Source organism: Paroedura picta, chromosome 10 (genome assembly GCF_049243985.1).
Source record: "Paroedura picta isolate Pp20150507F chromosome 10, Ppicta_v3.0, whole genome shotgun sequence".
Classification (NCBI taxonomy): domain Eukaryota; kingdom Metazoa; phylum Chordata; class Lepidosauria; order Squamata; family Gekkonidae; genus Paroedura; species Paroedura picta.
The window spans coordinates 81,430,784-81,454,066 of NC_135378.1; the positions used below are offsets into that span (position 1 = coordinate 81,430,784).

Below are 23,283 nucleotides of genomic sequence, written 5' to 3' on the forward strand. Positions count from 1 at the left end.
TTTATAGCACCAATGGTAAGCCACAGAGAAGGGGTGGTCAAACTGGTTCTCCAGATGTCCATGGACATCTGGCAGGGACTCATGGGAATTGTCATCCAGGGACACCTGGAGAGCTACAGTTTGGCCACCCCTGCTGTATAGCTAGATTTGAATCCAGTTGTACTTTAGAGACCAAAAAAAATTCTGGGGTATGAGCTATTGAATGTCAACTCTTCCTTTGTCAGATTACAAAGTTAACCCTTGAAAATTTATACCCTGAAAATCTTATTGGACTTGAATTCAGGTCTGCTACTGCACACCAACATGGCTACCCTGATGAAGCTAAAATGCAGACTCTGAATTTGGCCTCAGCAGCTGTCTTTACAAACAAAGACGTAATCGTATTTATGGGTGTTTTTTTTCTTCTGGGAACAGTTCCTTGGTGCTGCCGACAGATTAACTTGCAGCCTGACTCCATTTATAACTGATTGTAATGGCATGAACATGCATGGTATGAACATTTCAGCATTTTAAAATAGATTTAAGGCACTTCCCTAGGGGTGAATACTTTAAAAAGAGAATCTTTCAGTCCTGCCCCGACTACATCTCTCATCACTCAGCCCCAAAAGATGTATTTCCAAAGCTATTTACGGGAAAACCACATATTTTAATCTCTTTTAAAGGCTTCTGATTAATTTCAGGGTCCTTGGTTCCGGGTTCATCATCTTACAGGTATCTGGTTTCCAGCATGATTTAGTAGTTAAAAAACCAGCAGCCTCTAATCTGGAGAACCGGGTTTGATTCCCCACTTCTCCAAATGCAGCCAGCCAGGTGATCTTGGGCTAGTCACAGTTCTCCTAGAGCTCTCTCAGCCCCACCTATCTGACAGGGTGTCTGTTGTGGGAAGAGGAAGGGAAAGGTGTTTGCAAGATGTTTGAGGACACCTTCGGGTAGCGAAAAGCAGGGTAGACAAAAACAGCTCTTTTTATTTTTTAGGAATACACATCATTCATCTAGGGAAAATAATCTGCCATGAACTGAGAGGAATGATTTAAAAGGAATGAAATCAAGAATAATAACAGCCTTTTTTTATACCCCACTTTTCACTACCCAAAGGAGTCTCAAAGTGACTTACAATCACCTTCCCTTCCTCTCGCCACAATAGACAACCTGTGAGGTAAGGGGGGCTCAGAGAGTTCTAACAGAACTGTGTAGGAACAGCTCTAAGAGGACTATGGACTAGCCCAAGGTCACCCAGCTGGTTGCATGTAGAGGAGTGAGGAATCAAAGTCAACTAGCCAGGTCATAGGCCGCTGTTCTTAACCACTATACCATTTCCTGGGAAGGGGCTGTGGCTCAGGGGAAGAGCCTCTGCTTTGTACCCAGGAGGTTCCTGGTTCAATCTCCACCATCTCCAATCTGATGACGCATGATGGGAAGACTTGAACCTGAGACCCAGGAGAACTGCTACCAGTCTTTGTAGACCGGTGGTCCCCAACCACCGGGCCATGGCCTGGTGCCGGGCCGCGGCTCCCTGCCTCCGCAGGGCAGTGTGGGGCCGCGCATGTGCACCTGCGCCATGTACGGCCGAACACGCATGCGCGGCATTCCCACGCATGTGTGCATGCGCAGCCGGGCCACACATGCGCATTTGCGCCAAGGGACTGATTAAGTATGAGGCAGCCTTCCTGAAAAAAAATATTATCTGTATATTTGTCTGCATTGTTTCTTCTATATTTAGAAGTAAATTTACTTGTTATGTAATCTGCCCTGACACCTCAGAGACAGGGTGGCAAAACGAATGTAATAAACAATAAAAAAATAATGTTTGTTCTGAACCAATGTTTGTGATTAAAAAAACAAAACAAAAAACACGCTTCCTACCCCAATTTCTCATTTAATTAGAGATTATGCATGCTTTTTTGACACAGCAGTGGCCAAGTCATCTTAGAACAGTTTGTACATTGGGAAACTATTTTCTATACCTATGCAGAACAGATCTCAAGAATGTTTTAGAACTTCAAAACAAAGTTAGATCAACATACCGTGTGCCAGCATCCACCACGTAGAAACGGCCTTTTACAAAATGGCTGAACTCGGTTCCGTCTCCCAACAGCAAGTCCTTAAGCAGGAAGAAAGGAAAGGATAAAGAGTGAGTGATAAACAGTCTACAGATAACTTTGGCAGGAGGCAGATTGTGTCTAAGAACTCAAGAAATATGCATAAATACTAGAGAAGGAATAAGTTGCATGCTTATATTTGTGGGTGCACATTTATATTGGGGTTGGAGCCCACCAGGTTTTCTGCTGCTAAAAACATACAGCATAGTCCTAAAAGGGCTATACCGAGGACTATGGGACCTGCATGGAAAAAAACAATTTGAGATATATTCAGATAGGAGCAAGGTGAGATTAAGTGGAAAAATTAGATAGATTGAACTCATTGAGACTTTGGGGAAGGCTGGAATATAAATTTTAAAACAATTGAATGAAAATCGTGAGGAGCGTGGTCTCATTTTCATGCCTGTAGAACTGGAAAGCAGTTATCTATTTATTTAAATATATATTGGTATCCTCTTAAACAGGGGTAGTCAACCTGTGCTCCTCCAGATGTTCATAGACTACAATTTGCTGGCAGGGGTTCGTGGGAATTGTAGTCTACGAACATCTGGAGGACTACAGGTTGACTACCCCTGCTCTACAGTAAGATGTTGTGTAAACGTTAGAAGAAGAAGAAGAAGAAGAAGAAGAAGAGTTGGTTCTTATATGCCGCTTTTCCCTACCCGAAGGAGTCTCAAAGCGGCTTACATTCGCCTTCCCATTCCTCTCCCCACAACAGACACCCTGTGGGGTGGGTGAGGCTGAGAGAGCCCTGATATTCCTGCTCAGTCAGAACAATTTTATCAATGCTGTGACTAGATCAAGGTCACCCAGCTGGCTGCATGTGGGGGAGCGCAGAATCGAACCCGGCGTGCCAGATTAGAAGTCCGCACTCCTAACCACTACACCAAACTGGTTACTCCTGCAATTAGACAGGCTACGAGTTCTTTAAAACTGGAAGTCAGTTAAGTTCATCCCATGGTGTTAGAAATGTCACCCCGTGGTAAGAAATGTCAATAGCAAGAACTTTGGAAAATCTGAAAAATAAAATGGCATAAAAGTGAAGAAAAGCAAATGTTTTCAAATGGGAAGAGCAACACATCTGGAGGCCCTGGATCTCACAATCTTTGTTCTGAGTTCCAGAGATTTCTCTCTCTTGTGTTTTGCTTTGCTGTGTAGCTTGATACAGGAAGGGGGGGGGGGAGTTGGAGAAGACACCAGTTTAAGCTTCGGTCTGATTTATAAGCCAAAAAGCCACAAGGCATTTCGGCAAGACGAGCTAAAAGAGGAGAAGCAGAAGAAGATGGAGAATGTGCGGCTGAAGACAGATGGGCCAGGAATTCCACACAGCTATCCATTTCCTCAGATCTTTAAACAAATTCCTTCAGTGACACAGCAACGTAATTTATGCTCGGTCCTCAGAGAACAGTATACACCCCAAGCAAAGACTTGTACAAATATATATAGTGAGTCAAACACTGGGCAAGACTACAGATGAAACAAAAATAAAGATTCCGAAGTTCTGATTCTTTTTTTTAAGATGATGCTATTCTGATTTCCTTCTTCTGCCTTTCTTTCCTTTTTCATTTTTGAAACATATGCTTGTATTTAAAGGAAATCATTCATTCGCATTAAAAGCACCGGCCGATCAACTCAATGAGTGTGATTCTCTAACTAAGGCCAGTTTGGTGTAGTGGTTAGGAGTGTGGACTTCTAATCTGGCATACCAGGTTTGATTCCCCCCCCCCCTCATGCAGCCAGCTGGGTGACCTTGGGCTTGCCACGGCACTGATAAAGCTGTTCAGACCGGGCAGTGATATCAGGGCTCTCTCAGCCTCACCCGCCCCACAGGGTGTCTGTTGTTGGGAGAGGAAGGGAAGGCGACTGTAAGCTGCTTTGAGCCTCCTTCGGGTAGAGAAAAGCGGCATAGAAGAACCAACTCTTGTTCTTCAGTAATATCAGGGCTCTCTCAGCCTTGCCTCCCTCACAGGTTGTCTGTTGTGGGGAGAGGAAAGGGAAGGCGATTGGAAGCCACTTTGAGACTCCTTCGGGTAGAGAAAAGCAGCATAGAAGAACCAACTCTTCTTCTCCTTCTGTATCACCCATTATCTTTCACATGTTCCAAATAGACTGGTATCCCCTGCCCCATTTGCTTACTGATATGTACTGAGTTTATGCCTAATCGGATTGCCAACATTATACCTGGCAGCAGTCCTTGTGACTTTTAATAGCCATGGCAGGTGCAAAACTTTAGCTGGGGACGCTTTCCCCATCACTTTTATCTACATGCCAGGAAAAGCTTAATCTCCTGCATACCTGTGAGTCAGCCTACCTTGAAGTAATAGCAGCACCTTGAAGTATAGAAACAGAGCCAGTAAAACCAGTAGTAATCACAGTAATGGAGTGTATCCTCCTCATTTACCTATTATTTTTCTGTGGCTCAAATTTGCCTCAAGTTAGAGCCTGTTCTCCTGTTGCGGGTGAGGCATAGGTGTTAGCAATGCAGAAAGCCGCATGTTACCCCACCACTGCACAAACATACCCCAATTCCACTATCCTTGTATAGATTTTGATTGTGTTATGGTGTAGTAGTCAAGAGGAATGGCTGTGGAATTGAGGAGAACTGGGTTTGAATCTCTGCTTGAACCAAGAAAAAGAAGAGCTGGTTTTTATTCCCCGCTTTTCACTGCCCTGAAGGGAGTCTCAAAAGTGGCTTACAATCCTTTCCCTTCCTCTCCCCACCACAGACACCACAGAGGCAGGTTGAGGCTGAGGGAGCTCTGACAAGACTGCTCTGTGACAACAGTACTATCAGGACTGTGACTAGCCCAAGGTCACCCAGCTGGCTGCCGTGTGGAGGAGCCCGGAATCAAAACTGGCTTGCCAGATTGGAAGCCGCCACTCTTAACCACTACACTATGCTGGGTCCAAGAGCACAGTCGCTCTCCCCACATAACCTACCTCATAGGATCGTTGTGAGGGGGCAAAAAAAAAAAGATATGCTTTCCCCCCCAATTCTTTGGAGGAAGTGTGGGATAGAGATGTGAGGAATGACTGAATGGGAGAATTAATTACATAGAGTCCCCCAACCACCACTGACCCCATACAGTGATTGCTCCATAAATCTTTACCAAGCAGGTCCTCTATGAAGTGAGGATGTTCTGAGGTAAAAAGTATACCTCTTTGCAAGTATTCTTTTCCTAGGGGAAAAAAAGACAGAGCCAAAGGATGTGCAACACTTTTTTTGGCATTCTGGAAAGACAGACTGCCAAACTGTCCCTGGAGAGGGGAGATTTTTAAGCCATTATTTGATCCACGTGGAGGTTGGGCCATGTTAAGAGCAAGGCACTTTGTGGGGTTTTCCCCCCTCGTGGGAATACCAGAGACTCTCAGTAGAAACAACAATCTAGGAAACAACGTAAGTCACAACTATTGGAAAGGGAAGCCGCTTTGAGACTCCTTCGGGTAGTGAAAAGCGGCATATAAGAACCAACTCTTCTTCTACTACTACTATTGCCATTACGTTGTGAGTGACATTCTGTGGAGGAACGATGGAGATATTCAAAATGGCAGGTTTCCTTCAGGCAAAATTTGGGGGGAGGGGGAAGTAGGGCATACAAATCTGTTGAGTCCTGTAATTCCCTTAGAAGAAGAAGAGTTGGTTCTTATATGCCACTTTTCTCTACCCGAAGGAGTCTCAAAGTGGCTTACAATCCCCTTCCCTTTCCTCTCTCCACAACAGACCCCCTCTGAGGTGGGTGAGGCTGAGAGAGCCCTGATATTACCGAAGAAGAAGAGTTGGTTCTTATATGCCGCTTTTCTCTGCCCGAAAGAGTTTCAAACAGTCACTTACAGTCGCCTTCCCATTCTTCTCCCCACAACAGACACCCTGTGAGGGAGGTGAGGCTGAGAGAGCCCTGATATTACTGAAGAAGAAGAAGAGTAGGTTCTTATATGCCACTTTTCTCTACCCAAAGGAGTCTCAAAAGCGGCTTTCATTCGCCTTCCCTTTCCTCTCCCCACCACAGACACCCTGTGAGGGAGGTGAGGCTGAGAGAGCCCTGAGATTACTGAAGTAGAAGAAGAGTTGGTTCTTATATGCCGCTTTTCTCTACCAGAGGGAAAGCGGCTAAAAATCACCTTCCACTACCAGATTCTGGCTGATGCAGAAGCAGCTTTGCTGTTAAGATTCCTCACTCTCTGACATCCACTATATAAGTGAGAAAAGATTAGAAAGACACTCAGCTAGAATTTCCAACGTTAAACTAATTTCCAACGTTAAACTAAAAGCCATCATTCACCAATCGAGTGGCATTACTTTTTAGCTGCATCTCTGTAGTAAAATCTTGCGTAAATTTTACTCCTGCAATTAGACAGCTACCAGTCCACTGCAGAGGGGCCATGGCCCCATGTTGTGAACAGAGGTAACTTTAAAATAGCTGGGGTTGTAGTTCAGGGCTACAGCCCCTTATCAGCATGCAGCAGGTCCTGGATTCAATGCCTCAGACTTTGCAGGGAGAGCGTTTCTCGCCTAATTCCCTGGAAAAGCAACTCGGACCTAAACAGACCAGCCTTGCCTGTGTTCACAGCAGGAATGGTACCCAGGCACTGTGGGACAAAGGAGCAGCTGAAATATCCCCTTCAGACAGGAGAGTAGTTGTAGTGATCTGGAGAAGAGATTCAAGCAAAGGTTTTGTAGTATTTTACCTCAATTATCTGCTCCCTTGTTTACTCTAGCCAGCTTTAAAAACACAAGTTTTGTAGTGATAGGCCCTGGGAGTGCCTTGAGGGCCATGCACCCACTTGGAGGGGGGGGGGACCAAACCAAAACAATCAACCAGGCTTCAGCTAGCTTGTTTTGCAGTTTGGGCCTCCGATGGCCTGTCCATCATGGACATTTGGAACAAATGGCTTTCCAAAGCATTGCCATAAAATGTCTTCTGGTTTCTCCCAGAAGTTGTTTTCCCTCTTGACCCTGACAGAAAGAAAGAGTTCTGCTTCTAAAGAGTGCTTTGCTGAAAACTTTGTGTCGTTAAGGCAAGAGATCAACTTTGGTTGGAAGAAAAACATTTTAATGGTTGGATGCCACACTGACACACTGAAGCAGAAATATTCTGAGCCAAGCCAAATTAGCCCATGCCTCATTTTGGAAGCCAGTGTGCCGCATGGACCAGAGTGAACGGGTGCCAAATCCCCAGTGAGACAAGTCTCCAGGCCAGTGAATGTCTTTCTACTTGTCCTACCTCACAGGACTGCTGTGAGGACAAAATGGAGAAGAGGAGAATGATGCAAGCTTGCTTAGATAACTGTTGGAGAGAAAGGCAAGGGGATGACTGAAGTAAACATAAGTAAATATGTTTTTTATCAACCTTGTAAAACAGATAAGGATGAGGGAAAGTGACGGCTTCACAGCCACCCATTTCCCTCCCTCTCACATTTTATTTTCACAACAACCATGAGAGGTGGGACTCAGGTCACAAAGTTCTTCCCAGTTTGATTTTCTCCACAGATCCCTGAGCTGCTTGAAGGAAAAGATGACAATATAGGATGCACATGATATCTGATCATCAAATCCGTACCAAAGCCACTACAGCCCAGCCTATCTTTCCTGCTCAAACCCCACAAAAAATGAGTGAGAACGGTGGAAGAGTGTAAATGCACTCTTGCACAACTGCTGCTCAGTTACAAGGGTTTGCACTGAAGATGCTCCCTGTATCACAGCATCTGTGAACCAAAGTCTTGCGTGCTGGGTGCCCTTGAGTCCTCCTCTACTAAAAGAAATGCTCCAGGCATGCGCAGGAATCTACAATAACTTGTGCATGGCATTCACCAGCATACAAGAAGAGAAAAAGATGCCCCATGAAAGCACAATTCTGCACAATGTTCATGAGCACTTGTCCATGATCCAGCACCAAATGCTTCTAAGTCACAGAGGAACTGACGAATCCAAGAGGACGCTAGTAAATAAAGCCTGTACCTACCTGGTATTTCTTATCACCTGTTGGAGACGACCGGGATCGAACATGCACAGGGACGGCTTGGCTGTCTGATCTGTCCAGCAAGTCCTCTGCTGAGGCTGATTTCCCAGGCTTTTTGGCGCATGCAAGCGTCTTCTCCGGAGCCTGGTTGTCCCGGTATGTTTGGGTGCATACATCCGCTTGATTTGTCTGAGTGCTTTTCGTGAGCTCTGGATTAGCTCTGGGATCCTGACGCTGGTCTGTTTTCAGCCAATTGGGAAGCAAGCTGCCGCCGCTGCTGTTATTTGGGGCCCCCTTGTTATTCTCAAGCGTGCTGAGGTCGAAGCAACCCATAAGCCCAGGTGGGAGGGTAGCAAAACCGCGCCCTGTTCTAGAGACCCGCTCGAGGGACTCCCTACGATGGGACAGATTCATATCCTGAAGAGAATTCATGCTGGAAGCCGATGAAAGAGATTGGCCGTCTGCAGCACCTGGTTGAGGGTGGAGGGTCTGGGTGGAGTTCCCGTGGAGGAGGCTGGTGTCCTGTGAGGTGGAAGAAGGACGCTTCCCAGTTTTGCGCTCAATATAATCTGCCAGGGCGTTTTGTTGCAACTGCTTCAGCTCCGGTTTGGAAAGATTAATGGTGGAGCCTGCCTTGTTCTCCCTCTCAAAGATCTTGCGTCTGTCGGCCACTGTGTTCTCTGGGAAAACAAAATGGAGGGCCTTCTTCTGGAGAGAGAAGGGTGAGAGCTCGCTGTCAGACACGCCCACCTCGTTCATCTTCTCTGGCTCGGAGTAAGACCTTTTCTTCTGCTCCGCAGTCAGACGCTTCCTGCCCCCGATACGAGATATGGGCAGAGGCCCAGGGAGGCCCTCTCTGTTGGTGTAACCCAGCTTGGTCTCCGTTGGAGTGATACTGTGCCTCTCTTTTGGGGTATGTGGTGATGCGGCCGCGCTCCTCGCCCCAACGTGGGCAGAAGCCGGCCGATGGGCGCTCCTCCTAGGTTCGTTTCCGAACGGGGGGCTGATGTTGAGGTCCCTGCGCCGGAACGAAGTGGCCCTCAAGACCTTTGACTGGGCATCTTTGATGCTGTTCCTGTAAGCCCTGTTGAAGGGGGTGTCCAGATGTAGCCCATTCAAGTCCTGGATGTTGCCCTTCCACAAGATCTCCCTCTCGGGCTCTTCCACCAACTGGAACGTGCTTCTGCTCCTCTGCAGCTGTGGCCTCGGTTTCCGAGGTTCATTTTCAGAGGTCCCGCTGTGACAGACGCTCTGCTGCGTTGGCACTGCTGCCGCTACCATGGTCGTGCCCATCTGTTGCTCTGTGGAATGCCAGCTAGCCCTCTCTGGTTGGATGGCCCCTTTCTCGCTTGGGTACTGCATATGGGGGATGGTTTCTGAGGGGCTAACATTGCCTCGCTTGCAGTGTTCACCTGGCCACTGGCCGTGTTCTTGAGAATCGCGCCTGTTTTGGATGTCCTCCGTGGTGTTAAGGCTGGGCTTGTTTGACACATAATTCTGGCCAAAATGGTTGGCACTCAAACTCCGAGACCTCTGGCTGCCTTGTTCCCGCCGCTCTATCGTGTTGACCTTCTCCAGAACAGTACAGCGGGCTTTTCTAGATTCTATTTTCCCGTTCTGGTAGCTCTGGAAGCTTGGGGTGCTACTGGAACTAAGTCGGCGAACGCTGCAATCGGATGTCTTTGGGTGCAACGGGGAAGAAGCTTCGTCATACTTTGGCTCTGCACTGTGGATCCGCTCGCGGACGTGCCCCGGGTCGGCAAGCCCATCGCGGTGTCGTTCCGAGGCCTGCCAATCTCTGTTCTGCCAGAACTCAGGGATCTGCCTGTGGCAGTCCCTCTCCTCTTGGCTGCTGGTATTCTCAAAATGCCATTTGACATCAGGGCAATTCCAGCCTTGTTCCCTCTCCTTTGGATCCAGGTTGTTTTGCAATTTAGTACTCTCTGGGATATTTTGCAAAGATGAAAAGCTATACTGCTTGACCTTACTGGAGCTCCATAGGTTTTGCGCTGGTGAACCTATCTCGCTTTTTTGTGACTTGGGATTCTTCTCTTCCGGGTGCTCTCCTGCTCCGTAGCTCTTGGACTGGCAGACAGGCTTGCTGTCACCCCCATCCCTCAGGTGAGACAGCCATGGCTGAGAGGGATGGTTCCCAGACAGTACATTCCTTGTGGTTTCCTGGATTATGGGTGTTGCCGTATATGAAGGCCCTGACTCATCCTGCCTTGGAGACGTTGGGTAGACTTGAGGATGCGTTCTATACGAGACAAACGTTGCACCCGGTTCACCCACGTCCTTCTTTTTCCCTCCTATCAATGGCACACATTCAGGATGATAGAAGACAACAGTTTTCTTAGGGAGGCTTTGGTTTCCGTTCTCATCCAAGCCAGAATGTTGGCTGCAGACTGCGGCGTTTTCATAGGAGTCTGGAGAACAGGCAGGAGCCGGTGCGTACCCACGCTCTTTGGCAAGCGCTGGATAAACCATCCCAGTGTAGCTTGCGGAAGGGTGAGGGACCTGGGCGAAATGTGGCTCGGGAGAAGGTACGGGGTAGACGCCAGTCGGAAGCAAAGGCTGTCCCGGTTGAGCTGGCTGAGAATACAGCTGTTTGGGCTTCATGGTGGGGCTGCTCTCAGGGCTCTTCTCCATCACCGTGTGGAGCTGTCCTTCAAGGAAGGCAGATTTCTGGAGATGCCCCAGCGGAGAAGGCGTCCCAGGGCCCAGGTGAGGCCAAGCACCTTTGGAATGAGTCCTAGATGGCTTCCGATGATCAACGCTGGACCAAGAGCTGGGCCTGTCATGGTGCCTCGTTGCCGCATAACTATCGCTACGGGTGGGCGGCATGGGAGGCCCCTTCAGATACAGGTTCTCACTGTCAGACGAGCTCCGGGTTTGCGGGCCTCGGCTGTAGGCATGCGAGCGGCTGGAGCTGTAAACTTTAGTGGGGGCCTCGCCGCTGGGCAGAAGAGCGGACGACTTCACCTCGTACTCCTCGGAAACCCCTCGTTGGGCATTGTAGACCGTCTTAATGTACCTAATGTCCGCCTGTCGCATCCCCCCTTCCTGCGGCCTGACCCGGGAATGCACATTCTCCATGGAGTAGGACCGTTCCCTGCAGAACGTCGGTGCTGCATATTCGGGGATGCTGGAGCTGGTGGAGAAAGAGCTGTAGGCAGAATCCCTCTTGCTGTGGAGGTGGGAAAGCTGGTCAATGCTATTAGTAGATTTGGCCGGTGACAAGTGGAAGGGTGGTTGGGGGTACCCCGCTGGGGAATGGTCCAGACTCTCCATGCTTCCTCTGGAGCTGTACTGGTCAGGACTTCTTCTCAGATAGCCATGGTCATAGCTGGAGAGGTCGCTGGTGGAGGAGCTGCAGACGGGGTTTAGAGAGAGAGAAGGAAAACCTCGTTAGTTGTTCACAGAGCGCGCAAAAGCAATCTGGACTGGCTTATAAAGGGACTCGGAGGGATATGTTTAGTTTTTAGAGGAACAGGCGAAAACCCATATTTGGGCCTAGTTCTGTTCTTAGTGCGCAGTCATCTTGGTTCGCATTGCAACACATGTCTCTTATTTATCACTCTGTAAGGAAGGAAAAAATAGACAGAGGCCCGGCCGGAGCATCAGAGGCTTTGCACGGAAGTCCAAGCATGTCTGCTCCACCCATGCGACCCATCTGAAAATTCTTAAACATTGCAAGAAAAAAACAACGGCGACGGTCCAGTCGTCACGAAAGAGCGAAACAGGGAGATTGAAGGAGTAAGAGGAACCGGTAAAGGGAGAAGGGGTTGGCTTCCTCTTTCCCCTTCTTTTCTTTTTTTCCCCCTTCTTTTCATTTCTCTTCTTTTTATGGAGGTGAAGGCTACACCCTGGCAAGGTTCCTGGAAACTCAAACTGGACAGGAGACATTTTGTTTGCTGTGAGAAAACTAAACAGACACGACAGAGAAAGAGCGAGGGAGGGATGGAGAGGCAGAAAGCTCACTCGTTACAGTAAGATGCCAGCCGAGTCTCTCTAAGACCCACTAGGGCACAGTTGTACTTTCAAGGAGCTGAAAGGTTGCTTACAGAAAGAACAGGACAGCGCTTCTTGTTAAGAAAACTCCTGTTTTGGCAAAAGAGCAATCACTGTCCATTTGTCATTCCAGTTGCTGTATGAATGGGACGAAAGTGGCTTCCTGGGCTCTTTGACACTCTTTTGCCTCACACAAACTGCTGAAGAGGGGTTGGCCTGAAAATCAGTGTGGATCACAGCTAGACAGGGACCCAGCAGACTATTAGTTCAGCTTCAAGGCCTAGTTCGCGATAAATTGCAACATGGTCGAGCTACTGTTGCTTAGCTTGAATACGCCATCTGTAAAACGGTAAATAATAAATATTCCCCTCACAAATCCACCACTAATACCAGGCGGCTTGAGAAATGCCCATGCTTCTTGGTGTGCCTGAATGTTGCTACAGACATGTATGGCAGCGACCAGGACTTAAGCCTGAGGCCTACAGTTGCTAAGAGCCTGACCTAGAGTTACAAACCTAGTGCTAGATTCAAGTGAATAGCCGTGCTGGTCTGAAGTAGCACAACAAAATTCGAGTCCAATGGCACCTTTAAGACCAGCAAACAATGCCTTGAAAAAAATCTTTGTTGGTCTTAAAGGCGCCATTGGTCTCGAATTCTGTTAAACCTAGTGCTAGCGACGCATGGATATATGGGGGTGGGGGAGGGAGGTGGAGTTCTGTTGATCAGCATTTTCACCACAGAGTTTCAGGTGAGTCCTAGAGGTCGCTCCAATGCAGTGACATCACTTCTGGGTTCATGCTGTAATACTGCCCTAGCTCTGCCTGCTTCCTTCCTCTCAGATAAACTTGGGAGAGTGTATTACCAAAATGGACCCATTCTGCACTGTGCTAAAATCCCAGAAGCATCTGAAGACCCATGAAATGCCTCCCAAATCAAACTTGCAGCCCCATCCTGAATATTCACATTTACTGTTTCGACTAAGGGTATGCATTTGACTAATCCAAGCTCCTGAAATAACAATCAGATATTAAACTAGTGGTATATATATATATGTAGCCGGATAATCCCAAAAATATTTAAGATTTTTTTAAAAACTGCTGGATAGCCGCAGCTGAAGTGCATTTAACAGGGTCCCTTTAAATGCCTTTGCAGTGAACTCTCAGTTTGAGAAAGCATTTAAAGGGACTGCAAGCTCTTTAAATGCCTTTGGAATTCACATGTGCTGCCACGGCTTACAAAAGTCATTTAAAATTTTAAAGGATCACATTTCCTTTAAAGTTTAAATGCTTCCTCCCCTTCATGGGAAACAATGGACGATGGGGACACTTTTTCAAACTTGGGTTTATTTTTTTAAAGGAGAAGCTGCTAGTGCTGCAAATTTGGTGCCTCTGCCTCAAAAAAACAGCTGCACCCACCCCAGGCCCAAGTCTTCCATAGCCTATAATGGAGCCGAAAAAACTCAGCATTCCTGAATATTTACCAAAAATCCAAATACCATATCAGCTTTGGGATTCAGGAATATTGAAAAATACAATTTTTTTTTTAGTTCAATATACCTAAACCTGAATAATACTTTCCCCCCCTGCACACCCCTAGTTTTGACACTGCAAATTCCAGGGACAGGAGAGAACAATTTGAGATTCTTCATTTTTAAAAAGCACAATGTTTCTTCCTGTCAACTTCAGAGGATTTTATTTTTTTGAAATCTCAGAACAAAATTCACTTTGGAGTCTTAACAGCATCCTGAGGAATATTGGGTGTGCAAAGGTTAAGAGACTTTTCTTATATAATAAGTGAGAAATAAAATAAGTCAAAAGGAAGCAGAGCCAGATGAACAATTAGTCTGATCCAGCTTCTCATGTTCTCATGCAATACTGCTGAAAGGGGAATGACACTTCAAATGCACTGAATTGTTCTAGCAAACCTCTTCCTCCTGTCTTTGTCGCTCCCTTCTCTTTGGCCAATACTTTAAGAATTATTTGCCGGTATAATTATTGGCTGGAACAAACAGACCCTCCTAGATTCATGTTCTAGAACTGTTCTAGTGAGCTCCTCGGGACTGTTTCTTCTCAGAAACGTCTTCATGGACAGAAAAGAACTGAACTGAACGTCTATGCATCACTGGTCTTTGTGACAGGCAGGTAATATTTAACTTCTGGATTGGCCCCCTGCCCTGGTTTGACCTGCCACTTAAGTGAAGACCTCACTCAGAGTTAAGTCCTGGCTCAGAATTAGTTAAAGGCTGGTTCCAGTCCAGGCCTAGATAAAAATACGCCCACCCTATGACTCTAGCCTAGCCTTGATACAAACATTTTCCTTTCACAGCAGTGCAACATTGGTCTCCTCAAGCCAAGGAGCCTTGACCAAGCTCACCCTGATGTCCACCAGGAAATGTCCTTAGGTTCTACATAAGGATCTACATATTTTAGTTTGATTAGAATCAATTGTTATAGCTATCTATTGTTATAGGCATCATATTGATATCACAAGTCCCGCTGTATACCACATTGGTCAGACCATACCTGGAGACCTGTATGTAGTTCTGGAGGCGGACAAAATTGAGAGGGTGCAGAGGAGAGCAATGAGGATTAGCCAGGGCCTGGGGTCCAAGCCCTAGGATGAAAGGCTGAAAGGCTTGGGAATGTTCAGCCTGGAGAAGAGGAACTGGAAAGGGGATGATTGCTGTCTTTATGAATATGAATGGGTGTCACTTGGACCGTTTATGCACTGGAGGTTTCACGCCAGGCTGCAGGCTGGAGTTTTAGTTGTGGCAGGTTGTCCCACCTCTTCCTGCACCCACAAAGGGGAGCATTTGGCCTGGTGCACCTCATCCACCCCTGATTTGTGCTCCTGCACAGGAGCTGGGACAGTGAAGTTCTCAGTGCATAAACGGTCTTGGAGGTGGACAGAGAGCAGTTCCTGTTGGCTGTAAATAACAGGACCCAGTGATGAGTTTAAACTAGGTGTAGAATGGTATCAGCTAGATATCAGGAGAAAATATTTCACAGTCCAAGAGCCTAAGGAGGTGGTGAGCTCCCGCTCATGGGTGGTCTTCAAGCAGTGGCTGGAGAGCGGATTTATCCTGCATGCTTTAGGCCAGGGGTAGTCAACCTGTGGTCCTCCAGATGTTCATGGCTGGCAGAGGCTCATGGGAATTGTAGTCCATGAACATCTGGAGGACCACAGGTTGACTACCCCTGCTTTAGGCTGATCCTGCACTGAGCAGGGGGTTGGACTAGATGGCCTGTATGGCCCCTTCCAACTCTATGATTTCTAAGATTATTATGAGTTAATCATTTAAAAATCTTTGGTGCTCTTTGTGACTCTTGCCCAAGGCCAGGTTACCTTCCTGCTTCTGTGATCTCTTCACGGATCGCTCCCAGCGAAAGGCTGATTTTTTCCACACAAAGTGGAGGAGGAAGACCCAGCAAACTAATTTTCCCTGTTTTGCCAGGCGAAGCAGAAGAAATAAAACAGGGAACGGGAAGGAATCCAGCCAGAAAGAGGAGTGGCTTCAGCCAAGTTAACCACAATCTATGTAACAGCTTTTATTAAAGGTACTACATGGAATACCTTTTTAGAATTTTAATTTTGGACCAAGCATGATTATAAGCCACTTTTATGTACTTCTGCGGAATTAACCACTTCTCCACTTGGGTGGAGGCGGATGGAGCTAGCAGCAGGTCTCTTGTAATTACTCCTTTTCACAACTGGGAAAACGTCTGCGATTAATCACCAACCTCAACATTGTTATTCTCCTGATGTTTTCGTGAATCCAAAGGACTGATGGGCTCAGTTCGTTATTCTAGCAAGGCTTTTGCTTGTGCTAAGCATCTTCATCATTCGTTGGGTGCCTTCATGATGCTATTTACTAATTTATTGCTAGTTTCCTCTCTTCTTATATTAGTACTCTGATTATTTCTATTTCCTTGTCTGAGGAAGTGTGCACGCAACGTGAAAGCTCACACCTCGAACTAAACTTTGCTGGTCTCAAAGGTGCCCCTGGACTCTAAATTTTGCTCTGTGAAAAAAAAAAGAATTCACTTTCTCAGCTCTTTTTGCTCCTTGTCTTTGTGAGAGAAACATCTCAATTTGTGACACTCTGACCGTTTATGCACTGGAGGTTTCATGCTGGGTTGCAGGCTGGAGTTTTAGTCGTGGCAGGTGGCCCCATCTCTTCCTGAACCCACACAGGGGAGCAGTTGGCCCAGTGCACCTCATCTACCCCCTATTTGTGTTCCTGCATGAGAGCTGGGGCAGTAAAGTGCCCAGTGCATAAACGGTCTCTGGCACCTCTGATGGTCTCCAGACCTGGCATTTTCCTGGCATTTGTCAATGCCAGGTTTTCTATCTAGGAGCCTGGCAAATGTGTCCACTAGGTGCCACTGGTATCCCTCCACGAGGAAACACCTGGAGCAACAGCATCTCTGCCAACAGAGACTGGGCAGGCACAGCACAATCCGGGGGCTGCGGTTCTCTGCCAGGTCATCAGCGTCGCCTCTGTGGCAAAGTTCCCTGGGATGAAATGAATGCTTTTGCTGGATGATTTGTGCTGGGTGTCAGGGGAGACAGGACACACGTCGCTCTGCTGCAAGAGTTTCTTTCTCTCTTTTTTGTAACCCTAGAGTCTCTTCCTGCTTTCCCATCCCATGGCTCTTTTGATCTCCATAAATTACTCTTTTAATCTCCATAAATTACTAGTGGTGCCAGTATTTAGGTTTCACAGAGGGGCTTGAAATTCCAGTGGCTATGTTAGGGGCCTTGTGCTGAGATTTGGAATCTGCGGGGGAACGAAAGGCGTGCCAAGAGGCAGAGGGATTTGTCGACATGTATAAAAGGAGGCACAGAAACATCCCCAGAGCTTTCCAGCCGTGTCGTCTTCTGTCTCCTAAGTTTCTAAATAGTTGACTAAAAATTGGAAACCCGGGATAGGAAAAAGGAAGGAGTTTCTATATAATCGCTTCTATGTAAATAACTGATTAGACGACCTGGTCTGGATAGCCTAGACCAGGGGTAGTCAAACTGCGGCCCTCCAGATGTCCAGGGACTACAATTCCCAGAAGCCCCTGCCAGCGAATGCTGGCAGGGGCTTCTGGGAATTGTAGTCCATGGACATCTGGAGGGCTGCAGTTTGACTACCCCTGGCCTAGACCATGGACTACAATTCCCATGAGTGTTTGCTGGCAGGGGCTCCATGGACATTTGGAGGGCCGCAGTTTGACTACCCCTGGCCTAGACAGCGGGGTTGGCCCTGGGTGGTAATTGCATGAGAGACTACCAAGGAAGTCTAGGGCTGCTGTGTAGAGGCAAGACAATGGCAAGCCACCCCTTGCCTTGAAAACCCCACAGCAGCTTTTCTCAACTTTTTTCCCCATCAAGAAACATTCTTCAGGCTTCGAGAAACTCCAGCAGTGGTGCAATGGTGCAGAATAGGGTTGGGAAGCAGAGCTGTGGACACGCCCATCCAAGGCCCCTCTCCTTCCCACCCCCTCCAGGCCCATTGTTGGCCATTTTGGAAGGAGGTGGGTGGGTCGACATGACCATATATAGTCACATCACCCGATAAATGTTTAACAAATCTTTTAAAATATATACAAATGTAATTAACTTCAAAGGACATCAAGAAACTCCAAGGTTTCACAAAACCGCTGTTTGAGAAAGCCTACTGGCCTGGTCAACTGTGGTTTCATGGCAGAAAAGAGAAATGGTAAAGAAAAGCAGGATTCTGCAGTATACATGTGTTTTTTTTTTGTTTGATTTTTTGTCAAATGGAGGAATCATAAAATCATAGAATCACCGAATCCTAGAGTTGGAAGGGACCTCCTGGGTCATCTAGTCCAACCTCCTGCACTATGCAGGACATTCACAACCCTATTGCTCATCCACTGTAATCCGCTACCCCCTTGAACCTTCACAGAATCAGCCTCTCCCTCAGATGGCTGTCCAGCCTCTGTTTACAAATCTCCAAAGATGGAGAAAACAGGAGATTTGTAGTCATTGGAGCAAATATAAGAAATTTTAATAACGTGTCTTTATGACCGCAGAATTCTTGGTGCAGAATTCTGCTCCATGCCTGATGACAAAAGAGGCTGCTTTGTACTGAATCTGACCCTTGGTCCTACAAGGTCACTATTGTCTGCTTAGACTGGCAGCAACTCTTCAGGGTCTCAGGCAGAGGTCTTTCCCATCACCCACCGCCTGGTCCTTTCAAATGGGAGATGCTGGGCATTGAACATGAGACCTTCTGCATGCAAAGCAGAGGCTCTTCAACTAAGCCGCAGCTGCTTCCCAAATAACCTTGGCACCTGTCTGCATCCTTAATGGGAAGTCCAGCATCTGGCAGGTTCTTTTCAAAGTTATGGATGAACACATCAGATTCTTGGTCAGCAACTGAGAAGGAACTGACTGTGACAGAGGAAGTGAGAATTCTTCTTCTTCCTGGAATGAGAAGAACACCTGGCTCTGATATTCAAAGGGAAGCAAGGGAAGGAGTTGCAAGGCTTACCTGGAATGGTAGGCTTGGTGCCACGGAGAGCCAATCATGCCCTGAGATATTTGCATCATACTGAGATCGGGTGGGTTCTCTGTGATTTTGGCTGAATGCCAAGAGTGCGGACGGCCTCCAGGGTCACTTCGTCTGGAAAGAAAACGAAGGGGTAAAACGGTTAGAGAGGGCCTGTGTCCTAGACAGACGGACAGGTGGGACAACAGACTGGTGACTGTTCTATAACATTGCTTTGGTTGTTAACCGTGGGCTAGATGCCATCCAGACTAGCAACATATGATAGCTTCTTTCCTGTTGCTTATTGCTCTTCAATCTGTCAGGATTCGCAAGCACAGTTCACTGGGAAAGTCCCATCAATGACTGATTTTCTGGGTCTTGGTGCATGAGGACGTTTTGAGTCCCAAGCATTCAGGGTTTCATTGTGTTTATTCTTACCATGTGGTCAAGCTGACAGCTTTAAAGACAATGCCATGTTAAAGAGTCAGGGCAAGTACAGAGCCACTTGGATACCAATATGGCAATTCAAATATACAAAAATGATTTTTATGGAGTCTTCAAACCTCCATCCTTCTTTATTCTTTTATATAAATCCCAAGGCGTTTCGCTCTTTGGCTTTATCAAGGGACTTCAATACAACATCGGTATAGAGAAGTAATCTTCTAACAGAGAGTAAGATAGTTTCAACAATTGCTACTGGTAGCTAAGAGTCCCAGAGGAGAGAGATGCTTTGACTTATATTGGATCAGACCATTGAAATTTATTTATTTTATAATCATATTTATATATCGTCACTCGCCGGAATACTGGCTCTTGGCAGTTTACATACAAGATAAAAAACCCCATACATATAAAACCAAATAAACACTCTATTAATAAAATTCCAATCCAATTATCAAAAAGATCATTTAAATTTCCAAGATAGCATCTGATGACGTCCATTGAGCTTAGGTCTCATAAGAGTATGACAGCGCTGCCAACATCAATCTGGTAGAATGACAGAGGAATATCAAAACATTGTCAAGAACAGGGGAGGGGGGTATGACTTTTAAAAAATCTATTTTAAAGCATGTTTGCTTTTCGAAGAAAGAGAGCGTGATCAGGCACGGATGGAATCAAGCTTCCGGATGAGAAGCTGAGTTATCTGTGGCATCAAAATAAAACAGCTGTCTTTGGAGATTTAAAGGATTTGTTCCAGCATAAAGTTTAACGAGACAGCGCTGAGGTGTACATCCATCATGTGAATTCATATACACAACAAGAAGGTGGAAGGAGAGAGGGAGTACAAACACAGGTCTATTTAAAACCCCGTTCAATCTAAACAGTAATCCGTTCTGAAGAAGTGAGCAGTGACTCTTAGAAAGCTCATGCCCTGCTGCAAATTTTGTAAGTCTTTAAGGTGCTCCTGGATTCTGGTTCTTTTCTACTAGGACTCAGCTTCTAGGTGCAGCTGAAGAAGTGAGCAAGGACGCATGAGAGGTCATCTCCTGCTACAAACGTTAGTCTTTAATGTGCTACTGCAGGGGTAGTCAACCTGTGGTCCTCCAGATGTTCATGGACTACAATTCCCATGAGCCCCTGCCAGCGTTTGCTGGCAGGGGCTCGTGGGAATTGTAGTCCATGAACATCTGGAGGACCACAGGTTGACTACCCCTGTGCTACTGGATTCTGGCTCTTTCCTACTGCTAGAGGGAGACTAACAGGGCTGCCTGTCTTGACCCAGTTCAGTCCAAGTAGGCGTGGGCCACCCCCACATAGCCAAGCAAAGGAGGATTAACGTGGAATCTAGTGCAGGAGGAACAAAATTAGCAGATACAACAGGAAGAGGTAGGAACTAATTAGCATCTGTAACGGGTAGGCTATATACCAAAGTACTTATGCCTGTGTACTTAAGGGACTGGCAATCTGCAAACAACTTCTGGCTACCCATCATGGGGTGTCCCGAGCAAAGGATGAGCAGCAGATTGCCACTGCCTTCCTCTGCGTAGTAAGACCCGACTCCAATCTAAGTAGTAGGCAAAAACTAACCCTGCTTAGTTTCCAAATACTAACAGAAAATCAAGGAACCTACCCAAGAGAATATTCTTGTTCTAACTCTATATATATTCAATTTTAATACCATTTTTAATATATACATGAAGAAACAACCATACTTGTTTCTACATAATTTCCTTTTTCAGTATCTTCTTCAGTGGTTGAGTGGTTGAGTCCTCCCCTATAAGATTGTTGTAACAACAGTGAAAGGTTAGTGTGGAAAAATCGTATAGCATTTCCTTATATTAGTGTTTTAAATAGGCCATCGGCTCAAAGGTATTGGGGAATGTTAGTCAAAGAATGGTCTAACATGGGGAATGGCCTTTGACGAATATAAGTACTAGTATAAGAAGAGAGCCGTGTGCGTTTGCTAACTTCAAAAGAGAAGGCTGGAGAGTCCCAGACAGGGTTGCCAACTCTGGGTCAGGGGGACTAGCTGGAGATTGGGAGTAGTGCGTGTGAAGGGCAGGGTTTGGGGAAGAAACCACAGTGGGGTATATGCCATAAGGCAGGATTTCTCAACCAGGGTTTTGTGAAACCCTGGGGTTTCTTGACAGCCCTGGAACGGCTTCCTGAATGGGTGGGAGCTAATTAATTTATATATATTTTTAAAATTTGTTAAACATTTATAGGGTGGTATGACCATATATGGTTATGCTGATCCTCCCAATATAGCCAATGATGAGCCTGGGCGGGGTGGGAAGGGGAGGGGCCCCAGATGGGCATGTGCAAAGCTATGTTTTCCAATCATATAAGAACAAACTCCTCATCTTCCTTCTCCTCCTCCTCTTCTTCTTCTGATCGCATCACTTCTGGGATTTCTCAAGGCCTGAAGAATATTTCAGGGGGTTCTCAATGGTAAAACAGTCAAGAACGGCTGCCATAAAGTCCTGCCTGCAAAGCAGTCGTTTTCTCTGGGGACGTGACCTCTAGGGATCAGGTGTCATGCTGAGAGATCTCCCACCTGGAGGCTGGCAACCCCTAAGAAAGGACCTCAAATCCAGTCCCCTGCTGGACAACCAGTCGAGCATAGTCTGAACCAGTGTTGGATATCACACAGCAACACACACACGTAGCTGCCTTGAACGGAACTCAGACCCTTCTTCGGAACAGAAATGCGCATGCACACGAAAGCTTATTCCCAGAATTAAACTTTGTTGGTCCTAAGGGTGCCACTGGTCTCAATCTTTGTCCCACTGCTTCAGACCCACACCTGCATCCATCTTTGGGTTTGTATCCCCAATAGCAAACCTTCTTAGAAGCTCTCCTTATATTTTTTGCTTCAATCAAAGCTTAGGGTCAAAGCTCAGCTGCGGTAACTGAACCGCAACAGAGGCCCCGAGAGAGCAGGCATCCAGCGGCTAGGAAGACACAATCGCACACCTGCAAGGAATTGTCTGCAGGCTGCGCCTCGATGTGCAAATGAAGGAAGTGGAAAACGGGCAGGGGTGGGGAGAAGTGGGGCTGGCAGCTTCCACTGGTGAGGAGGAGGGGTCGGGCAAGATGTACAAGGAAAGAAAAACAGCAGGGGAGGCAGAATCCACGGAGAACACGCAGGTTGATTTGCACTGAGCAACACCCGGCCTCATATGCACACAGTGGTTCAGAATGCATCTTTGTGCAGGCATTTTTTGTGAGCAGGCCCACAGCACAAAAGAGGAGGGAAGGAGGAGGGGGGAAGAGGAGGAGGAACCAGCCAAAGTCCTACTGGTTTCCGAGGAAAGAACATTAAAAGCACAACTTGCCCAAGTAAATGGAAAACAAAAGCCATGCGGGCCCTTTCATGGAGACTAGACGAACGAGAGCGAGAATGGTGTGCGAGTGTTATTTTGGCTCGTCTTCCTAAAAGGCGCTACAATGCGGCTATTGTTTGGGTTTTTTTTTGTTTTTATCCTGCTGTGGGCCGAGGTGGTGACCCGCTACTTCGGTCCCCCATTGAAATAAATGTAACTTAAAATGTTTAACTTTGGCTGAACGCTGCCCAAGACGAATTGGCACCGTTTCTTCGTGCAAAAGAGTGGAGGGGGATGTGTTTCGGTGGGAAAGGAAAAGGCGACACAGTTCGCCCTTTAATCAGGGGTGGAAACGAGCGTTTTGGGAAGGGTAAGGAGAATAAACGGGAGGGCCCCCAAGGGAACTGGACTTGTCAGCAACTGCAAATGTTGTGTGGGTGGTCAAGTGTGCAGAAATGCCAACCCGAAAACCGACAATTGGACTTTTCTTAGGATACAGGATTTACGGCGGGCTCAGCTTGCTGTTTGCAAAACTCTAGCACTATAAGAGTAGCTTGGCTCAGGAGCACAGGATCTGCTTGGCTTGCGGAGGGTCACAGGTTTGATCCCCGGCAGCTCCTGGTAAAACACACAGGCAGTAAGTGATGCACAAGACCAAGGGTAGTCAAACTGCGGCCCTCCAGATGTCCATGGACTACAATTCCCAGAAGCCCCTGCCAGCGAATGCTGGCAGGGGCTTCTGGGAATTGTAGTCCATGGACATCTGGAGGGCCGCAGTTTGACTACCCCTGCACAAGACACTTGGAACCAATACCATTCTGAGTATACACAAACACAGCTTCATATGTTCATGGTTATTGTAATTTTATACAGAGGAGAAATCAAGGTGATGTTTAAGATTCCTCAACAAAAGCCTCCCTGGATTAAAAAGATTTGCTGAGGAACCG

The 23,283-nt window shown here is 46.9% G+C and overlaps 1 protein-coding gene across 5 annotated transcripts in view; it reads right to left on the reverse strand.

The window, feature by feature from the left end:
• Positions 1-23,283, reverse strand: part of SHROOM3 (shroom family member 3) — a 174,853-nt gene that overhangs the window by 13,853 nt on the left and 137,717 nt on the right. For all 5 annotated transcript variants that reach the window (XM_077301117.1, XM_077301119.1, XM_077301120.1 and 2 more), the window contains 3 exons: positions 18,573-18,704; positions 8,060-11,426; positions 2,025-2,101 (listed from right to left, as the gene is read on the reverse strand). In XM_077301117.1, coding sequence (XP_077157232.1) covers positions 2,025-2,101; positions 8,060-11,426; positions 18,573-18,704 — 3,576 coding nt within the window. The remainder of the gene's footprint in view (positions 1-2,024; positions 2,102-8,059; positions 11,427-18,572; positions 18,705-23,283) is intronic.